Source organism: Lichenostomus cassidix, chromosome 28 (assembly GCF_008360975.1).
Source record: "Lichenostomus cassidix isolate B80296 chromosome 28, HeHo_3.0, whole genome shotgun sequence".
Taxonomy (NCBI): Eukaryota; Metazoa; Chordata; class Aves; order Passeriformes; family Meliphagidae; genus Lichenostomus; species Lichenostomus cassidix.
In genome coordinates, this window is record NC_139508.1 from 132,473 (window position 1) to 150,656 (window position 18,184).

General features: G+C 42.2%; 3 protein-coding genes across 4 annotated transcripts; 1 reads left to right on the forward strand and 2 right to left on the reverse strand.

Moving 5' to 3' along the window:
- Positions 1-201: 201 nt before the first annotated feature.
- Positions 202-1,119, reverse strand: FAM32A (family with sequence similarity 32 member A). The gene is made up of 4 exons (XM_085040366.1): positions 961-1,119; positions 692-830; positions 545-598; positions 202-384 (listed from the first exon to the last, which is right to left on the reverse strand). Exons 1-4 carry the CDS (start codon positions 1,035-1,037, stop codon positions 316-318), a joined length of 339 nt encoding a protein of 112 aa, XP_084896492.1. The 5' UTR covers positions 1,038-1,119; the 3' UTR covers positions 202-315.
- Positions 1,120-1,208: 89 nt separating this feature from the next.
- On the forward strand, positions 1,209-11,248 carry CIB3 (calcium and integrin binding family member 3). 2 transcript variants are annotated; one of them, XM_085040364.1, is made up of 6 exons: positions 1,209-3,043; positions 3,352-3,386; positions 4,209-4,320; positions 8,094-8,241; positions 8,982-9,177; positions 9,672-11,248. In XM_085040364.1, exons 1-6 carry the CDS (start codon positions 2,993-2,995, stop codon positions 9,691-9,693), a joined length of 564 nt encoding a protein of 187 aa, XP_084896490.1. In that variant the 5' UTR covers positions 1,209-2,992; the 3' UTR covers positions 9,694-11,248. The 2 variants fall into 2 exon arrangements, with proteins under 2 accessions (XP_084896490.1, XP_084896491.1); XM_085040365.1 differs by having other exon boundaries at positions 9,015-9,177.
- On the reverse strand, positions 10,308-18,171 carry RAB8A (RAB8A, member RAS oncogene family). The gene is made up of 8 exons (XM_085040363.1): positions 17,911-18,171; positions 17,499-17,559; positions 17,207-17,267; positions 16,770-16,847; positions 16,244-16,333; positions 15,546-15,611; positions 15,140-15,190; positions 10,308-14,218 (listed from the first exon to the last, which is right to left on the reverse strand). The coding sequence occupies exons 1-8, from the start codon at positions 18,068-18,070 to the stop codon at positions 14,126-14,128; spliced, it is 660 nt and encodes a 219-aa protein (XP_084896489.1). The 5' UTR covers positions 18,071-18,171; the 3' UTR covers positions 10,308-14,125.
- Positions 18,172-18,184: the final 13 nt, after the last annotated feature.

The following is an 18,184-nucleotide window of genomic DNA, read 5'->3' on the forward strand; positions in this document are numbered from 1 at the left end:
GAACTGTTAAAACCAAACAAATAAAGGAACATTTCCCATCTTGCTCGCAGCAATTATTTTAGGCCTTAATCTCATCATAAACACTAAAAAAAAAACCAGCCCTCTGCATCCACGTAAACCAGAGCTCCTCAGCCCAGAGGAGGCTTTGTTGCATGTTTGGTTTTAAAACACAAGACTATAAAATAAGACAGTACAAAGTCACAAAAGCTCAGAAGATATATTAGACAATATGGAGAAAACACAGATTTACAAGGCAACCCTGCTTGATACAAACAAAACACAACTCCAGCTCCAGAGGTGTGACAAGCAGCCCGGTCATTTAGTCCAGCTGACTTTGGGAATGTCGTAATGCTCAGTCAGAGTATCCAAGTGCCTGTTGAAGTCCTGGGGGAAGGAAACAGAAAGAACACGGGTGCTGACATCACCAAGTTCAACCACAAGACCCGCTGCGTCCCTGCTTTTGTTTCACAAAGTGAAATAGTTCCTTCAGCCCAACAGTAATAAATACACGATGGCCTGAGGAGCTCGGGATGGTTTAGCTCACCTCCACTCGCTGCTTGTGGGTTTTCGACGCTTTCTTCAGGATCCGCTCCATTTGCTGCAGGAGACACAAAAGGGCCGGTTACTCCCGGCACTCACAGCCCCCTCAGCGGCCGCACCCGAGGGGTGACGGGGGTTTTTAACGCCTTACCCGCTTCTCCTGCATCTTCTCGTAGGCCACCTGCGCCGGGGTCCGCTTGTCCAGCCCGCGCTTCTTCTCCTCCTCCTGCTTCTTGCTGCTCACGATCTGCTCCAGGATCTGGGCCTTGTCTTTCGCCGCCTTCTTCTTCCTGCGGGGAGCGTCCGGTCAGCGCTCAGCGCGAGGCTGTGTGCACCCTCCTCGCCCACCGTTCTCCCGGTTCCTCCTCCCCGCCCCCGGTTCCCCCCGGTTTCCCCCGGTTTCCCCCGGGCTCCACTCACCGCTTGCCGGCCCCCAGGGCCCCCCCGCTGCCCTTCAGCCGCAGAGGACCGCGCTGCACCGCCTCGTAATCCGCCATGGCGGAACGGCCGCGCCCGCGCCCCCTGCCGGCACCGCGGCAACGGCGCAGCCGGGGCGCTCCAGGACGGGAGCCGCGCTGGAGCCCCGAGCGCCCCGCTGTGAGGGGAGCCGAGGCGGGAATGAGCCGCTTTGCACTTCCGTGAGGAGCACGGGAAGCGGGCCCCGTCCGCTCCGTCCGTGAAGGGGGAATGAGCTCACGGGAGTTTCTCCGTGAGGGGAACCGAAGCGGGACTATTGCAAAATGTGGAATATGTCAAGATTATCTTAAACGAGAATGTTTTTTTGATGTAAACTCTTTGTACAATTTCAAACCTAATCAGCAAAAAAGGAGACCTAATGAGTGGAAAGCCAGCGGCCAGCAGCCCTTAGTTAAGGACATATGGGAACTGACAAGCTTTAGGAATGTAGTAAATCAAGGTGTTGATGCATGTGTATGTATACATTGATAATTTGGCAAAAGACTCAAGGTCTGTATATCCTTCAGCTGAACTGTCTTCATTATAATACTAAAAATCATGTATCTGGGTCAAAGAGACCCTGCCCAGGAGTAGACCCTTCCCCTGGGCATGTGGAGAAGTTAGCTGGGGACTGGCTAACTTGTATGGAAGTTACTAAATAATTTTAATAGAGGGGCTGACCTCAGAAAAAAAGTAACTCTGAACTTCTGTAAATGGCATGGAAAGTCCAGTGGGGTGTGTTTGATTTGTGGAAACCCACCAAGCATCCAGGCTTGTGCAAATAATCAATGTCTCTCTCAAATATGCAATTACTGGCTTGCTGCACACCACATAATGAATCTGATTCTGTGGACAACAGGCCAGAGTCACCCTGAGGAGCACACATGGAGATCCAGGCTACACCTGGAGAAACCAGCCTGATCCCTCTCCACACTTCTTGTTCCACCCCAAACATAACCATTCCAGATAGCTTTTGCCATGTCAAGGTGCCTTGATGAGCAAGCCTGCCCCAGGAATGGATCTTCCACCAGCCAGTGGGAACCAGTGACCCAGAAAAAGAGATTTTACAGATCCATTAAAAAGCAGCCTGCCACATGCTGTGCAGCCAGTTCCTCCTTTTTTTCCTGTTTTTTAATTTTTCATACAGCCTGTAGCATCACATTTCTGTTCACCTTTATGAGCTGGACATGCGTCTTTTTAGTGTAAAGGCCATGTATGTATCAGTATGGATGGATATCATGCTAATAACAATTAATCACTAGTAACAAACATCAGCAGATGATGCAGAAGAAAGGGAGTGAGTGGACTTTATGGGTACTACCTCCAGTACAAACTACCACTAGCATTAGTGTATTATAACAATGTGCATTGAGGCAAAATACTGGCACAGGCCACCCCGGACAGTGGTGGATTCACCATCCGTGAAGTGTTCAAAAAATATGTGGATGTGGCACTTGGGGGGACATGGTATAGCGGTGACCTTGGCAGTGCTGGGTTAATGGTTGCACTCCATGGTCTAAAAGGGCTTTTCCAACCTTTACTATTCTATGATTCTATAAAAAGTGACACAGAAAGGAGGGGGGGTTACCAAATTTCCATCATTTGGTGTTAATTCTTAAAGAAGGAAAACACTACTAACACTTCTCAGTTAATTCATTGTATCTGAAGGTATGAAAAAGCAGGATCCACTGAGTCTACCTGAAGCTCAAGGGCACTGATGAGCAGCTATTACTTGTTTGGCTAAATCCTGTAACCTGAGTCTTCCTGGTGCACACAGGAGACAGGTGAATGCTGCTGGATAAGAGCCTCAAGCAGCCAGACTAAAGATTTGATGAAATGCTCCTATTATGATACTTGGCAGCCTGCAGAAGTTGGTTACCTGATCCTCTGCTGTACCTGAACCTCATTGTTGCCGCTTTTAATAACTGAATATCCAGATGACCTATAAAGGTGCCTTTGGGGAAGAACTGACAAGAGTCAGTATTCCCAGCTCAAAATGGGCAACAAGCAAACCGTTTTCACTCAAGAACAACTGGATGCATATCAGGTATAAACCAAAATAAATGGCTGTTTGGGTGGAACATTGAATAATGGCAGAGGTGTTGTTGGGTTTTTTAAAATAACATCTTTTAAAAATTAAAAAGTAGAAGTACTGAATTTCAGCAAATATTTTAGAAACATAGTTTGATTTTTACATCAAGAGGAAGGGTTATAAAATACTCCTAATTGTAAAAGAAATCTTTAATGCTTATGCATAAACTACAGTATAACTTAATATAAGTCACTGCATGGGAAAAGTTTGGCCAATGCATGTAAAAGCTGTCATTACATGCTGTACCTTTTCTTATTTCATAGGACTGCACATTCTTCACAAGGAAAGAAATTTTGAGGTGAGTCTTCTGTATGCATATGGTGAGTAAAGGGCAGAGATTGCTGTAAAGGCAGGTTACATAGAGGGTAAAGTATTAAAAAATAACTTTTAAATTGATTTACTCAAATTTGAAGTGATACCTTGGGGCAATCTGAGCATTTTTGTGGGCTTTTTGCATTTACAAACCCTGTGTTATCTATCCTAAACTGAGTCAGAATTCCAAATTTTGTATTAATGTACTAGCCCCTCTTTATTTATCAGAAATAAATGTAAAAAGTTATGTCTTAGTGGCAGTGACATCCACGTTTCTGTCACGTTGCTTTAAGACGTTTCAAAGTATACTGTTATTCTATGGCATATGTTGTTGGTTTATGAAAACGATAATGATTGTGTCAACTTTTCTTCATGTTTTTCTTGTAAATGATTACACTGCTGCTCCAAAATGCATTTTTCCCCGAAGCCCTCATGTACCTCATTGAACTCTCTAATTAATCTCTGGCCAAAGGATCTGATAAAGGGAGGATCAGGATTCTGCTCAGGTGGGACCGAGAGTCCTCACTGAAAATATGAACTCATTCTCCTCTCATAACCGTTTGGCTGCGTGTCCTGTGTAAGCGTTTTCACCTAATAGTTCTATAATGAAGTTTTGTATTTTTCACCAGTCACACGATGTTTCTTGTTTTAATAATGGTCCTTCCAACAAAAACATACTGTTACTTAGTGACTGATCTCCATCTGGTAATGAATGCAAAGCGTGAAAAATGAGGTGGAAAAGCAAAACACATTGTTCTTAAAAGTCTAAAGAGCTCGTTCAGCTCCCAAGCCTTTCTTTCTCTCTCAGGCTGTTTTACAGGTATCGAGATCTGGCCCCGCAGCTCGTTCCCCTTGACTACACCAACAAACCAGCCGTGACACTTCCCTACGAGCTCATCGGCAGCATGCCAGAGCTCAAGGTACCGAGCACATGACTCAAGTGACACATTTCAGTTTCATCTACCCTTTTTTAATAATTCATCCAGGATTAATTGCTGGGAGGGTGACATAGAAATAAATTTGGGCTATCAAAGTCGAAAGTCTTTCTGGGAGCTTCTAGTAATTCCCAGAAAACACCCTGAAACTGCACAAAGGCTAAAGCAGAGTGTGGGTGTGGCTGCTTCTGACACAACATTAGACAAGACTTTAGAGACAGAAAGGGGAGAATTTGCCAAAAAGGTGTTTCAACAAAAATAATCTTGCTCCAGTTGCCTTATCTGCATTGAAATCAATGCTAGTAAGGATGACCTTCTAACGAGATGCGGCGCGAGGGAAAACTCACAGCACTCTCAATATGAGATATAAAGTAAGCTCCAATTTTATTTCACTAAACGAGAGACTTATATACTGTTACAGATATTTCTAATTATAGATACACACACACCTGCAGCTGTTCTCACACACCCAGGGATCCTCTTGCTAACTCCCTTATTCTTTTCTCATAACACTCCTGACTCCCTAATCTTTCTCATGGCATTCTTCCCACAAAACATTCTCAGGCAAACAACCACTGCAGCTTGTCGGAATTTCACTGAGGCCTGGGAACACTGAAGCCTTGCTCAGCTCTGCTCGGTTAGCATGAATTTTGCTGGAAAATTATATTTTCCAACAATTCCCCCATTTCTCTTGTGAGAACAGACATTGTCTTGTTATCAGATTAATTTGCTTTGCTATAAGTAATTGTTATTATTAGAATTGCTATAAAGTTACTTAAGGAAATTTCACTAGTTAGATATGTTGCCATGGTCTAGAAATTGTCATTGCTGAAAACATTCACTTCACAGGTAAAGTTTAGAGAACCTTTTCCGGACAAGGACTCTAAGTTTACTTGGAAGAAGGTTTAGCTTCTATAAATTCAATTTAGTAAACGAAAATTAATTGATCACATTTTGATGTAGAACACTTTGGGACTCATGGCATGTTTCCCAGCCAGTTAGAACCAAAGCTTGGCCAGAGCTTAGGTGCTAAGTGGAAGGGTTTTCTTAAAACATCTTATAAACAAGCTTTGATTAATATCAATAAGGAGAGTATCTTAACATGTTACCACTTTTGTAGATAGCTATATAAGGTGAGATGAAATATTTGAAAATAGTAGATATTATTACTTAACTTTTAACTAAGAAAGATAAAACTACAAAGCTTTTGTGAATAATAATATAAACTAACAAATTTAAAACTTAAAATTAATATCACTAAAAATGAATAAAACTTAATCTTAATAACTCTTATCTTAAACCAACAATTAGGACTTAACTATAATGGAATTTAAAATTGATATTATCTTAACAACTTAACTCTAACAAGATTTAAACTTAACAGAATTTAAAATTAACATCACTTAATATTACTTAACAGAATTTTAACTTTAGCAGAACTTACAGCTTAATAGAATTTAAATTCACTATTACTTAACTTTAATAGAATCTATGCTTAATCAAAAGATACTTAACAGGTAATTTAAACTATTCAGTATAACTTCACTCACAGGTTTTCATTCACACCTTAAAACTCTCAAGAAATCAAAATCACATTCTCATTAATCACAGCCTTCATTTACACATTAAAGCATTCAAAAAGCAAACACTCTCAGTAGGCCTATAACATTCACACATACACACAAATGCTTTAGCAAAATTCAATTTTCATTTAAGGCTTTTAGTATTCAAGGTGTTATTATTTTTTTTATCAGGATAATATCTTGTTACAATGCTTCTTTATTAGTATGTTGCTGGAAATAGGTTTTGGCCTGTTGGTCAATACGTGGCAATGGATGTTTCACTCTGCAAAGCGAATAATTAGAGGTTTTGGAGAAAACAGCTGGAGAATGTGTTCAAAGATTTGTTTCTGAAGCTAGAGAGCGCGGCGGGATCGCTGCCACCATGGGGAATGACATGGACGTGATTCCCGAGCGGGAGATGAAGGATCTCTAGTTCAGAGCATTGAAGAAGATTCGCATCTTTGAAATTCTTAAAAGTTCTCCATGATTACAAAAGAAACAACTCTATCTTGTATCAAACTGCTGTTTCTGCTGGCAACGCTGTTGGTTAGTTCTGGTTCGTTGCTGAAGCTGTCAATCAGTAGAGTTTAGGGTTTCACCACAGGCATCACAGTTGGGGCAGTGAAGGAGGCGTGGATGGCTCGCGACTCCGCCCACCGGGGTACCCTCTGGGACTTCCGCTCTGGTTGTCATTCGGCCAGAAGCCACGGCTGGAACAACTTCCTCCACAGGCGTGCCGCAGGGCAGGGGCCGCCGCTGCTCCCGGGTCACTGGTCACCCTCTGTTTGTTCTTTTTGTTTTTGCAAGCTTCTGTGCTGTGAGTATCTTTGTTACAGTAGAAACACCAACTTTTTCTGCTACAGTTTTTCTGCATGCGTCTCTCACTCCCACATCGGTAACATCGGGATGAGTTCTGGTTACTCTGTTTCTTTACCCGCGATATCGGAGCTCGTTCTAACAAAATGTTCAGTTGTTCTGGCAAAAGTCCAACAGTGACTCTCTCAAACAAAGCAGCTAAGATGTTTTTCGTTGTAACATTGCCATACTCTATGATATATTGAGACAGGAACAGATTTTTCATCCAATCGAGCAACTTTGAATTCTCGGCTATCAGCAGTCTCTCCCCCCCCCTCCCCGGCGGGGGGGGTTTCCCTGGCAGCTGTGCCGCGGCTGCCGAAGTATTACGCATATCAAAAGCGGCACAGTAATTCACAGGCTTTTCTCTGCTTAATGCGGGTACTATGTCCTGCGCCGTGAGCCACGTAAGGTTTTGCTCTGTGGCATGTATTTGTAAGCAGGCTACAATTTTGCTCCATGGTTTGCCAAGCTTTCTTGCAATTTTATCACAGTCCAAAAGCAAAACAGCTCCGTAATTCAACCATTCTGTTACACTGAATACTGTAATAGGATTTATAAAAAATCCATAAACTTGTCCTACTGCCATCAGGCCAGCCAAATAAAACAGGCTACTGAGTTCGTGCTTTTCTAAAAAGCATAACAATAAAATTCGGGCTACCTCTGATTCCATTTTGGGTCCAGCTGGTTTTCAGGTCCTGGTCAACACCGTCTAAGCACTCGATCGAGGCTCGCAAGTTGCCAGAGTTGTGCAGTTTACCGAGTATAGCCCTCACGGTAGGCAGGTAATCACCTGTGTCTTCCGACCTTTGCCAATTCGGGCAAAGACACGACACGCTGAGGCTGCACTCCTCTAGCACCTCTCCGTTCGCGCCGCTCTCAGAAGCCGGGTCGTAAAACTCCGTTGTCAGGGTCCGTTGCTCGCTCCGTATCACGTCGGAGGTCACCATTTAACGAGATGCGGCGCGAGGGAAAACTCACAGCACTCTCAATATGAGATATAAAGTAAGCTCCAATTTTATTTCACTAAACGAGAGACTTATATACTGTTACAGATATTTCTAATTATAGATACACACACACCTGCAGCTGTTCTCACACATTCAGGGATTCTCTTGTTAACTCCCTTATTCTTTTCTCATAACACTCCTGACTCCTAATCTTTCTCATGGCATTCTTCCCACAAAACATTCTCAGGCAAACAACCACTGCAGCTTGTCGGAATTTCACTGAGGCCTGGGAACACTGAAGCCTTGCTCAGCTCTGCTCGGTTAGCATGAATTTTGCTGGAAAATTATATTTTCCAACAACCTTCCCCTGCTCCTGTGCTCTGTTTCCCAGGACAACCCATTCCGCCAGCGAATAGCAGAGGTGTTCTCAGAGCGCGGAGATGGCGATATGACTTTAGATGATTTTTTGGACATGTTTTCTGTGCTAAGTGAAATGGCTCCCAGAGACTTGAAAGCTTATTATGCTTTTAAAATTTACGGTGAGTGAGACGTGTAAAAAGTAAAGGGGAAAATCCTGCAGTTTCATGTAGGGCTCCAAAATCCTCGCTGTGTCACCATAATGATTTCTAGTTATCATTTTTTTAAATTGCATTTGAATGTTTGCTCTCCCTCTTCCAAAAACTTCTGGTTTTCTTTATCCTTTTGTCTCTTATTTATTTGAGATTAGGATTTACTACAAAATTTAGAATTTGAAATTATCTGCAGTTTTCAAGAGCTAATAAACATTTAAGAAATATTTCTGTCTGAGGGGCACCGTGGGAAAGTACAGCACGGGGGATTTGGCTGCCCATAAATCTGTAGGGTGGATTTGGGAAGGAGAGGGAGGGAAGCAGCACACTGCAGGCTTTTTTCTCCAAGGACAAATGTAAAGATTTTTTTAAGGTACCATTTACAGTTACTTTCTTTATGGTCAGCTAAAGACAATATATCAAACCAACACAAACTTGCTGGAATGATTTAATGATGGCTAGGCTGTGTTTAGCCATTAAACTACTTGCAATTGTTGCCCTTATGTATGAAAAGGAGAAATTAATAGATTTTTATTTTGTAACTGATTTCTTTTACAATTAGAGAGAGGTAACTTCATTTCTGATTTGAGAGTTCTACTGATATAAATCCATCACAGCCTGGAAACCAAACCCTTCTATTGGGTGTTGGCAAACAACCATGTAAAATACTGACTTTTGTCACTTTAAATTAACTTTATCTCCTTTATCAGATTTTAACAATGACGATTACATATGCAAATTAGATCTAGAGAAAACTGTTAACAAATTAACCCGAAATGAACTGACCCCAGAAGAAGTCAGTCTTGTGTGTGAAAAGGTGATTTACGAGGCTGATGTGGACAATGATGGCAAGCTGTCCTTGGAAGACTTTCAGCATATGATCATACGAGCTCCAGATTTCCTCAGGTAATATTTGCTTTTAATTTCTAAGACAAAACTCTCTTAGTTTCCTTGTCAGAAGCCTCTGAAGTGTGTGTTTATGTCTGCTCAGCCTTTGCAGATCACCACTCTTCCTGGGCAGGTTCTAGTAGAGTTGCCCACTACAAACACTGCAAAAATAGATGCTTGAAAAAGCCTGGAGGCTTCCTGACTTGCTTTTGAACATCCAAAGTATTTTTTACATGACAGACAGTCTTTGTAACTTAAAAAGTTAGTATTAGCGCTTAGGCTGCATTGACAAGTGCATGAAATTTGCTCACTCAATGCTCAACGTAGTGTTAATGTGATTTCTGATGCACATCTTACACAAAACAGCATTTGAGTCTTGCATTTAATATACCCAGTCTTTGCAAATGCTTTGAAGAACAGTTTCCAATTTATAATAGAGTCCTAGAATTGACTGTAGGAAATCCTTTGAATAGAGCAATACATAAGTGATCATGACTTTCTTTTTTTAACAGCACCTTTCATATTCGAATCTGAATCTAGTCAAACATGGGGACAGGAGTGCTTCCAGGACTTTCAACAACTATTACTTCACCTGAGATTACCAACCATGAGAGCACAAGATGAGAGGGGCAAAGAGGACAACTTCTGGTAACTGAAGCAGTCAGAGAACTGTCATTAATATCTTTAAGAGGAACAATTCATTAAGCTCTCCATCAAGATTTCCCTGTAATTTAGCAAAATGTCTATTCCCCACCCTCAGCCTAGAGCAAACCTGGCCTGGACTGTGAGAAGGGACATAATTTTTTTAAAGTTCAGATGTCACCAGGTAGTAAAGGAACTTGTATCAAACTAACACCTCTAAAAATTCGCCCCAAAAATGCCTTAACCGGTAAAAAATTCCTTAAGTTTCAAATACATTGTGGTTAATAAAAATTGTGTAAGTAACTCCTCTGATTATTTATAGTCTTAATAAATGGTCCAGTGAATCAATTCCTGAAGTATTCTCCCACAGTGCAGGATTTACAATGAGAAAGTTAGCATAGTTTAGAAACAAGACCCAGGTCCTCTTCCTCTTCCCCATTTTCAGAAATCCCATTTGCCACACCCACCACATTTCCTATGCACAAATGATGAACAGGATTGACCAATTTAAGTCTGTAAAATTCTCTTTTCATAAGAAGTTTATTTATGCAGTGCTCAGGGTCCTGTACAAGAGAGTAAAAACAGACACTGTAATAAACAACAGTTTTGTTTTAATACAAAGATGAAAATCAATGAGGAGTGTTTAAGAAAGCAGTTGTAATGTGGGAAGGGTGGCAGCCAGAAGTGATCATTCAAAAAAAAACAATTTACAGTTATTTTTACAAATTTTGGGATGCATTAAATTCCCTTCAAAACAAAGTTGTAAGTCCAAACTCACACTCAGTGTAGAGCAGACGAGTCCTGCAGAAAGGCTGGAGAGACCAGTTAACTTTAGTAACCACAGAAACTCCAGGGATCAGTGATGGATGGGTCAGGGAATAAGGCAGCCTGGAACACTCAGACTGCAGTTGCCCTTCACATTCCTTTGAACAGATCTTTAGTTAAGCTAGAAATGAAGACACAAGCTAGTCATCATTCTTCCCCAAGCCCTGCAAGTTCTACAAGTACAAAGGAGCCCATCCTCACACAGCTGTTTGTGCATTCCCCTGGCAAGTTCAAGAGAACAAGAAATCATGGCAGTTTTGAGCATAATCATCAGCCAAACACACCACCACAATAACCCCTTAGCAACCATCAGGGAGATGATCAGCATCTCACATGAAAGGAGAGACCAAATAATTTTCAGCAGCAGTAAGGAGACTTACAATAATCCATAGGATTTATAAATCTGAGGCTGGCAGTCTGATGCTGGCAATAAGGCTCTGATGTCAAGGAACATGAGCTGTGCCTGTCAGCACAGGACACAGACGAGTGTTAATTAAGTGTTAAAACAGCAGTTCCACCATTTATTGACAGACTGACACGTCCCCACCCCAAGGGGTGATGACTATGCAAAGTACTGCAACCAGCCTCAAAAATAAGGTCAACCACAGAATTCCATGATACTCACTAAAATAAGGGAATTTGAGGACATGCTCAAAAATGGCTTTGTTTCTCTACAAAACAAATGTTAACCAATTATCTGACATTTTAGTGGTATTTAGACACTGAGAATGTGTAGTAAGCACGGTTAGTTTTGCAGACCTACTTGAATTACTCAGTTTTACGGATTTTGTACCCAATTTCCAGGGGTTTTTTTCTTCTTAGTTAAAGAAAGCTTAAACACAAGTAGATTACTCTATGTATTTATGCAGTACCTCTCTGATAATTGCATTTTCCGTTACATTTCATACTTAATAAACACAGTAATTGAATGATGTGATGGCAACATATTGTACTTCTCCTACGTACTTCTAGATTTGATGCCTGTGTTTAGTGACACATAGCTAAGCCCATGTGCAGTGTCTTTAACCTTTTCCTCTCTTACACTTGCATTTTAGGTTTCGTGTTGCTTACAGAGATTTAATGTCTGCGTAGAGCCTTCATACCCAGAAGTACAGTGATGACTGTAGTCACAGTAACTGTATGAGACTTCCTGAGATCAAGCAATAATGTTGTTTGTAGAGTAAACTCAACAATTTCAAAGGAAGTAATGTTATAATTAGGTACATAAACATATGCAAGAACCAGCATAAGTTTAAACAGAAGGTATTCACATACAAAGACTGCTGAATGCAAAGGTAACTTGTGATTTTTCACTCATTTTCTAAATCAGAATACCATCTTTCAAGTTTTACCCACTGTAAATGAATATGGTTTCTTTCCCATCTTGAGATGAGTTATTCATACAGTCCACAGGAAAGACCCAGCATCACGGCAGACCTGTGGTATCAAGTTAGATAAACAACCAATTTTTCCAGTCACTCTGAAAAATAAATCTGGCTCAACATCTGGCTGTATAAAGCACAAGACAGATGCGAGAAAATCCACAGCTATTACTAAGCCAGCAGCAAATCGTTACACAGATGCAGAGGTGCTGCTTGTCCAGTCTACATACCTGTGTTAACTATACTCTGAAGCACACACTGTCTAGAAGCCTCTTCAACACATCTGTGTGTAAATCCACTACAGTGCATGTTTATCTAGTCCTCATGCTAAAAAGCCACAAGTAAACAAAAAACCAAACCATCATGTGGTTCTAGTTAGAGGAAAGCTTTAATCAGGACAGAGCTCATTGTAATTTGCTACTAAAAAATAAATGGTTGGTAGCATCTAAACTTTTTATAAAACAGAATTTTTATAAACCAGTAACTTATACAGTGAAATCTTTTTCCATTTTAGAACAGACAGTATTCCCATTGGGTCCAATTGCATACTGCAGATTTATAAAGTTTAATTTTGAATCCAACAGATCTCTAACTACAGCAACACTTATTAGTGCTACTGAGGCCAGAGTTCAGTACCACGAACTTGAAGAAAACAAAACCGGTAAGTAAATCCAACAACTTCAAAATCAACTTTAATTTTACCCTTAAGTGCAGTTGTCAATGTAAACAAAGCATGTTTCAGTTCCAGCAAGATAGAGGACACAACTGGTGTGTTCACTGGAATCAGATACACTGTCATTGTAATCTGCTGACAGCAGCCTTGGAAGTTTATGCTCTTACTGGCTCCTTTTGTCAGTCTAATCCAGACTCAGTCTCACAGCCCCTGCCCTGTGAGCAACCACCCATTGAGGAGCTGTACTTGGCTCTTGCATTTCACACATTGGAATGTAATGGATTGGGCTTGTGGGAATGAGTACAAAGACTGTTCCCGTGAGGACTGGACATGCACCGACAGATGCTATAAAAAGGTTGTTGCTGCCTGATGTTTGTGGTGATTGATACCCAGCAGCAGGGCCACTCTCAGTTTAAAAGAGTCTCTTTTCAGAAAGTGTTCTGATGTGCAACATTTATTTGCATATGTGAGCAAGTGTGCTTGGGAACACGCAACTGGGAGCAGTGCAATACATTTCCTTGTCACGATTTAACACTACGTACTGTGTCATCACAGATCTGGAGTCATTCCCAGCTGGAGAGTGGTAAAGCCACCTACTGTAAGATCACAGATTTTGTCTAAGTGTCCCTGCCTGACCCTAGTTGTCCAAGAACAAATGACAGATCATCTGCACAGGATGATCACTGATGATCACAGGCTCACTGTAGCCATCAGCTCCTGTTAAACACATCTAAATGTCTGGAGTATTTAATTATGCACAGTCAAGTCTAACATGGATAAATTCCCAATGGTAAGGACCGATTCTATTTACAGCACACATTCTTTTTTTAAAAAAATAGAGATTCCTTTGAGAAGAATTTTTTTAAAACTTCAATTGTACTTGTGGATTGTCTAGAGTAACACAACTGAGTAAATGACAGGCAGATAAAGGAGTTTCTCTGTAGTAGCAAAGAGGTGGAGCTGCAGAAAGCTCCCTCCTAACTCCTGAAAAAGCATCAGCCTGCACTGCTCACCTCATTCCATTTCTGGGATGGTCTCATGCCACTGTTCTGTGTGCAGCTGCACACTGGCTTTGCACACGTACCATGTATGCATACCTGTACTTTATTGTGGCATTTAAGTTTCTTTGATCATAACTTCATCTTTCTAAACTGGATATGTGACAGAGATGAACGAAGATTGAAGTCTGTCAGCAAAGGTGCTGCATCCCAGGTCACATGTTATCTGTTCTCCCTCTGCTAGACAATACACACGCCCAGTGGCAATCTGACAAAAATAAACTTGTTTCATCTCCAAGACTGAAGAGTCAGACAATTACCAAAATAAACCATTTCTTATTCAGATGGTCACAAAGTGACAAGGTATGTTGGGAGCACTAAGTCCACAGACAGAGGAAACCTCACTTAGCACAGGCACAGTCCAGTTCAGATTAAGGCCGTGTCCCTCACAGAAGAACACATCGGAAAAAGCTGCTTTTCTTTTGCTGGTCTTGTGTGATTTTGACTCCCTGGCTGCTGCCTTGTGGGCTATTGCCTTCCTGAAGATGTAAAGAATATCCAGTTACTTATTTACATTTAACAGATTCTTCCATCCCTACTTCATCTGGTCATTCTGTTGAACCAAGCCTGACATACACAAAAACCTTTCCTAAAATCAGTAAGAGGCTTCACTCATTTATCAGTCTTGCACCATCCACGACAAAAACCTGGAGAACTGTATCTGCAACTTTTAGCTTCAACCAGCATCTATGCCTCAGCTTCCATCAACTCAAAACCAGCTGAGATTAAGAAATAATAAATTACAGGACATGTCTAGCTCTTGCTGAAAGGCCTAGGAATTGTCAGCAAGACCCAAAATATCCGACTGTATCAGCTCATGTCTGGTCACATGAAGGTGGAAAGCTCAGTAAGAGTAGAAGGAATATTCATTACCTTCATTTCACATTTCTTAAGGAACAATCCAACATCACTATGCATTTATTTGTTATTAATAGACAACCCAGTTGTTGCTCAGGATATTCTGGCAAAGATTATCCAAAACCATTAATTCTTCACCTGTTCTTAAACAGTTTGAAATTTCTACCCTGAAGTATGATGTTTGCCTCCTCTATATCTAATTTATGTGATTTATATGATTTTCAGTCTGAAAGAGTGAGAAGTATCATTAAACTGCTCTATCCTCCACCTGTCTTTTGATAAAACAAATAACAGGTAATTTTATTTAGAAAAACTCAACCATTGCAGCTAATTCCTGAAATTGGGAGACATCTGTCTATAACCCAACATCAGAGCACAGCTTGACAGAACTAAAAATACATTTCTAGAACTTTCAGTGATCCTTCATGAAAGGGACTATGATACATTTTTTATACACTGAGAAACAGTTCTTGCAATGTGGCTTTTGGTTTGCTTTTTTCCCCCTACTTGAATCCAGCATGGATGAAATCAAAATTACTCACCAACTTCTTGTCCATTTTTGCTTTGATATCTCTTGCAAGAGTGAAAAATGCCTGTGACAAGTCAAACAGTTCAGTGTTACAGGGTAAAAAAAATGTTTTCTAACAGTTTTGTTTAGCAATTATCTCCATTCCCGAACTTCTACATACTATAGAAGAACATTAAGCTTCCAGTATTTTTCCCTCTGCTCCAGGTTTAATGCTCCTTCTCTAGCTCCACAACCTTCTTTCTGAGCCCAAAAGCCACACTGGCACCCCCAGCCAGGGTCAGTGCAGCAGAAAAGTGCTTAACAACCCATTTGTGGTACCCAATGATGCAGTTCTGTATCCCACCAGGATAGGCAACTGTCCATGTTGCTGGTTTGCACAAATAGGACAATAAATACAAGAGAAAGGTATCAGTACTTACATTCTCTATGTTTATATTTGCTTTTGCACTGGTCTCCATGAATTTAATCCCAAAACTTGCAGCAAGCTGAACAAAAGCAGATTGAACAGTAGTTGAACAATTGCAGGAACAGCTCCAAAAACACTCCTGGGCACAGCCTCTGTCCCTCCTGCCACCAGTCACGGGAGTTGGGGATTTACTCACACAGAACAGCTTGCAAAAATGAGGAACTAAGCTTCACTGCAATTGGCATCTCTTCTCACTGGCCTTGCTCTGTTATTTTACACTCTGCACACATTTTAACTTGCTCCTTTTTCTTTGTTTCTTCCATAAATACCTTGTCAGTCTCGTAAGAACCACAGCGCAGGAAAACCCTCTGCCTCAGCTAAGTAACCTCTGACACCAGAGAAGACAATCCCATCTACCTTGTCTCAGTGGCGTTCAGCCAAAAGAAACGTTTTCTCAATGTCAAACTCTAGCATCCTTTTAGAAAAATCCCACTCGTCGCCTTGCCTGATAGATAAATGACAAGAATCCTTAATACAGGTTCAGCTTTTGATCCCTGTGGGGAAAAGCACTACCATGACAGCTTGGGGAATGTTCAATCATTCCACTCAGGAACAACACTGTGGTACCATGGCAGCACACAGACAACGATCAGAGCAGTTTGTAGACTCTGAAAAGCCTAAGTCAAAATACATCAAAGCCACGGCACTTACCTTCTCCCCTTGCTCTCTCGAGACTTGTCTTTTGTCATTTGCATCACATTTGTTCCCCAGGATCATTTTTTCAACATCTGGAGAGGCATGCTGAAACATGGACCAGAGACTTGGGCTTGGCTTTTGTAAGTAAAATTTTTGTATTGTTGTAAATAAAATTGTCAGACAGATGACGCACCCACTGAGTACCCAACAGAGAAATGCCAGTCCTGAGCATCTTCCACAGAATTCTAGGCTTCCCCAACCCCTCATCCCAGCATGTGACCTGCACCACTGCAGTTATTGGATCAATTGCTGTGGCAGGAAACCTCACATCAGGTGCCCTCAGAAGTACAGGGGCCACAGCTCTCACAACAAATCACTGTCAGCCAAGGTATTCCAGAAGTTATTATTGATTTCATTTATCTTCCAAGTGCCTTTCAGCACATGCAGAAATGTAATGCTTCTGAAGCAGTTAAGCTTCAATTACTTTTAGAGAAAGAAATGGCACCTTTAACAGTCAATAATAAATAAAGAGACAAATTACCTCTTCAATATTCCTCACCCAGTTCCGAATATTTTCAAAAGATTTTTCATTGGTGATATCATACACTAACATAATGCCCTATAGGTGAAGAAAGATTATTTCAGCACAAATTAAAGGTTTGTCCATAGCAGAGAGAAGCAACTTAACAGTGACTATATTTAACAACTGATTCACAGTTAATGGCAGTGAGATAAGGCGTATGGGACATGTATTTATAGAGTGAAACATGGAGGAAGCTGCCTTTCCAAAGTCCCGTATCATCCCAGCAAAGCTCCAGCACCACTTGGAGCAGGAGTAAAGCTGTGAGTGTCCTGCCTGGCAGAGCACCACACTGGAAGAGGGTCAGTTGTGGGTCTCCTATGTCAGACCCAGCTGACCTAACCCACCCAGTTTGGTTTATCATGACCCATATCACAAAATCACCAATTTCCTCCTACCATGGCTCCTCTGTAGTAGGCTGTTGTGATGGTTCGGAATCGTTCCTGCCCGGCTGTGTCCCTGGAACAGACAGAACATGGGACTCACACAAACCACTTCCACCACGTCAAATTAACACCACCAAAAGCTTTAAATAAATTTGAATCAGTCTTCAGACCACCAGAACCACCTTTTAGGTTCTAAGACACCGTAAACTACTGAACAGCACAACTGGAATAAAAACCCAATACATCCCCACGCACACCACACAGCGCCAGCTATCAGACACCCACTGCAGCAGGGAAGCCTTACCAGATCTGCAGTTTGATTCTCTTGCCATCGAGCTCTATCGTTCTAATTTTAAAGTCAATACCTGAAAGGAGAAGCAACTATTTTACTAACAGTTCTTACCAAAAAAAGCCAAATCAATGGTTTTCCCTTCAATTACGCTGCTCAGTTTCATGTCCACAGCGCTCCCTCCCCGCTGCTCCCCAGCGCCGGCCGGTTCCCAGGGGCTGCGGGGCCGGACGAAGCAACCCCTCACGGACTCCATACGGAGCCCCCCGCCATAGAAGCGAACCTTCTCCTCCGGTCCTGCGGCCCGAGCCCGGAGCCGCGGCGGCCGCAGCCAAAGCCCCGAACGGGACGAGCCGCCGCCACCTCCGCGGGACCCCAGGCGGGCCGGTGTGTAGCGCAGAGAGGCGCGGTCCCGGCCGACGCTCACCGATGGTGGAGATGAAGGTGGCGTTGAAGGCGTCCTCGGAGAAGCGGAACAGGGCGCAGGTCTTGCCCACGCCCGAGTCGCCGATCAGCAGCAGCTTGAACAGATAGTCGTAGGTCTTCGCCATGTTTGTGGGCACCGGCCCCACCCACCACACGCCCATTGGCCGAGCCCGGCAAGGAGCGCACGAAGCCGACACGCCATTGGCGGGCGGCCTCCACCCAGGTGTAAGCGGTGCTGCGATTGGCTGCCGGCCCCGCCGCGGGTGCCCCGAGTC

Excerpts from the sequence above, each read along its gene's own strand:
- FAM32A (XM_085040366.1), bottom strand. The coding sequence starts at position 1,037 with ATGGCGGATTACGAGGCGGTGCAGCGCGGTCCTCTGCGGCTGAAGGGC. Across the intron at positions 831-960 it reads GCCCTGGGGGCCGGCAAGCG|GAAGAAGAAGGCGGCGAAAG; the intron begins GTGAGTGGAGCC and ends CGCTCCCCGCAG. Across the intron at positions 385-544 it reads CCCACAAGCAGCGAGTGGAG|GACTTCAACAGGCACTTGGA; the intron begins GTGAGCTAAACC and ends TCCTTCCCCCAG.
- CIB3 (XM_085040364.1), top strand. The coding sequence starts at position 2,993 with ATGGGCAACAAGCAAACCGTTTTCACTCAAGAACAACTGGATGCATAT. Across the intron at positions 3,044-3,351 it reads AACAACTGGATGCATATCAG|GACTGCACATTCTTCACAAG; the intron begins GTATAAACCAAA and ends CTTATTTCATAG. Across the intron at positions 3,387-4,208 it reads ACAAGGAAAGAAATTTTGAG|GCTGTTTTACAGGTATCGAG; the intron begins GTGAGTCTTCTG and ends TTTCTCTCTCAG.
- RAB8A (XM_085040363.1), bottom strand. The coding sequence starts at position 18,070 with ATGGGCGTGTGGTGGGTGGGGCCGGTGCCCACAAACATGGCGAAGACC. Across the intron at positions 17,560-17,910 it reads CACCTTCATCTCCACCATCG|GTATTGACTTTAAAATTAGA; the intron begins GTGAGCGTCGGC and ends TTCTCCTTTCAG. Across the intron at positions 16,848-17,206 it reads CCTACTACAGAGGAGCCATG|GGCATTATGTTAGTGTATGA; the intron begins GTAGGAGGAAAT and ends CTTCACCTATAG.